This window comes from Centruroides vittatus, unplaced genomic scaffold (genome assembly GCF_030686945.1).
Source record: "Centruroides vittatus isolate TY-2023 unplaced genomic scaffold, ASM3068694v2 contig_973, whole genome shotgun sequence".
In the NCBI taxonomy this organism is placed as follows: domain Eukaryota; kingdom Metazoa; phylum Arthropoda; class Arachnida; order Scorpiones; family Buthidae; genus Centruroides; species Centruroides vittatus.
The window spans coordinates 1193931-1196580 of NW_027122646.1; the positions used below are offsets into that span (position 1 = coordinate 1193931).

At 30.4% G+C, this 2650-nt stretch overlaps 1 protein-coding gene across 1 annotated transcript; it reads right to left on the bottom strand.

Moving 5' to 3' along the window:
• Nucleotides 1-886: 886 nt before the first annotated feature.
• LOC136985611 (uncharacterized) lies at nt 887-2650 on the bottom strand. The gene is made up of 2 exons (XM_067282927.1): nt 2460-2650; nt 887-1691 (listed from the first exon to the last, which is right to left on the bottom strand). Exons 1-2 carry the CDS (start codon nt 2648-2650, stop codon nt 887-889), a joined length of 996 nt encoding a protein of 331 aa, XP_067139028.1.

A 2650-nucleotide genomic window follows, 5' to 3' on the forward strand; every position in this document is an offset into this window, starting at 1 on the left:
CAAAAAGTATAATTATAACTAAATCATAGAATGATCATGAAAAAACACTTGTTTCTTCAAACGATAACCTGAAAATAAAGAATACCCAAAGATGCCATAAACTACTCAATTACATCCATGAGATCTGGATTGAGAGCTCATTTTCATCAAACTCAAACAGATCTAGAAAATCATATCCAAAATATAAGAATCTTGATCAACCCAATTATGCTTACTAGAATGAGTTTGCATTTTTTTATGTAACATTTTAAACAAATCAGTCTTTTTAAAAAAAAAGTTAAACATTCTTATAAAATGCACATTATCTAAATCTAAATAGATTTATATCATGTGTATTTTATAAGAATTGAGTAGCTGATCTGCTTGATATTTAGTAAGTTTGTAAATTAGAATAACTGAATTATAAGCTTTATTAAACTTCTGATTTGATAAAATTTCAATATTATTAGACACAGACCATATTAATTAATTTCAACTATACAGAAAAATTTGGCAATATATCAAAGGAACTGATAATAGTTCTTATGAAAAAGAACAGATTTTGTGATAACCTTCATATAAGATTACAAGAATTATCAAATATAGACATGAGGTACTGAAAAACACTGAATTATTTGTTGGAAACAAGAAATACATGAACAACACAATAAGTAAATCATTTAGCATATACTTTTAAAATAAATCATTACTTTTATATATACAAAACAATATTTACAGATATTTTTACATTATAAAAATTTAACGAAGGCCTCGATACACACAGCTATCTTGCCATTCGACGGCACCTTCGCTACATAAATAGTGGGCAAGTTTGTCGCGTAACACTTTTGCATCATTGCTATATGTGTTGGATCCTTGCCTACCACATTTATGTAAATTTTTTTGTTCATCCCGCCATTGTCCCGGATTGACTAAATGAGCCGAATCTTCTGTATCCACAAAACCTGTCGGACAGTATGTAGTGCTGCTTTCTGTTAATAAAAAAATTATGCAACACAAGGGAAGCAGCAACAATCTTTGGCAATGTTATATTTTCGTCAAAATTCAATGCCCGTAAAAATATTCTAAAACGTGATGACAAAATTTCAAAAGCATTTTCGACGACACGCCGAGCTCTACTCAAACGATAATTAAAAATACGTTCTGTATGATAAAAATGAGATTTGCGAGGGTACGGTCTCATTATATTTCTCCTTAGGGGGAATGCTTCATCAGCCACAAAGTAATAAGGGAAAGTTACATTAGAATTTGGCAAATTAGCATCTTTTGGAAGATTAAGTGTCTGACTTATTATTTTTTTCCCAAATGTACATTTTTGAAAAACTCCTCCATCACTCTCACTTCCGTAATGTCCAAAATCAACAAAAATGAATTTGTAATGGGCATCTACTACAGCCATTATTTTGCTAAATCTCCCTTTAAAATTATAATTTAGCGATCCGGTATTTGCAGGACACTGCAAAACACTATGCTTGCCATCGATACTGCCACAACAATTGGGCAGTTGCCAACGATCCAAAAATTCATCAGCGATGTTTTGCCATTCCTCTTCCGTCCGAGGTACTTTCATATACGTTGCTTTCAGTTTTTTCCAGGTGGCAAAACAGGTCTCTCTCACTATTGAAGTTACCGTTCTTCCCACTCGAAAAGTATAGCTCAGACTTCGAAAAGTCTCTCCAGTAGCAAGAAACCTAGAATTTTAAGTGAAGTTTAAATATGATGAAATGTATACACTAAATGCATCATTTTATCATCTCCATTTTGTCACATTCAATTAACTTGTTGTATTTAGAAATAATAACCATTTATATTGTTGTACATGATAAAATTTAAACGAGAATCACACAAATTAATAACAAACTAACAATAATTATTACTTTGTTATAGTATTGGCCAACTGTTTTTATTGTTATAGAAATTATATAAACAGATAATAAATGTTTGGTTCTGTATTATAGGTAATAGGTTAACGTTATTATTTTATCCATTTCATTTTTTATTATAAATTATAATTCGTATTTTTATTTTTTAAATACGAAATATTACAATATATAAAAAGTTCTAATACGCTATACATTTTCTAAATGTCAATAATAATGCATTTTCTCAATAAAAATATGTTTTTAAATACGCTCCCAAACTAAAATCCAGCTTTAAAATATGAAGGTGACAACATCGAGATGGTTATAACGAGATTGATTACTACTTATAGTATGAAATAATTAATTTTACCTTAACGTCAAACAAAGTCGATCGTGAGCTGATATTGCATCACGCCATCGGGTATTTTGTTTTGTAATGTCAGGCTCAATTAATCGCAATAACTTCGCGAATGTCTCGATGGGCATTCGGAGGAACCTATATTTAGATAAAATATATTTCATTTATTCGCTATACTGTATTACTATCCGAATTAAATATTAATGTCAAATAGATGTACTGTACAGTACTGTACTTACTGCATGAAGTATTCGGGATCGTGTAATCTTAATTCGGGTATCAAAGTATTCGAAATTCCTAATTTTGAACGGCATCGAAATATTTTCCGTACCCAAAATCTTCGCTTCTGTGGCTTTTTTATCTGAGATAGGATTGTTAGTAAACTTAAAAAGTTTAACTGATATAATGAAACCGTCTTCGTCGGCGCCAT

Bases quoted from the DNA above. Each gene is read 5' to 3' on its own strand.
- LOC136985611 (XM_067282927.1), bottom strand. From the start codon at position 2,650: ATGGCGCCGACGAAGACGGTTTCATTATATCAGTTAAACTTTTTAAGT. The intron at 1,692-2,459 runs GTAAGTACAGTA...TTAAAATTCTAG, and splicing joins GATCCCGAATACTTCATGCA to GTTTCTTGCTACTGGAGAGA.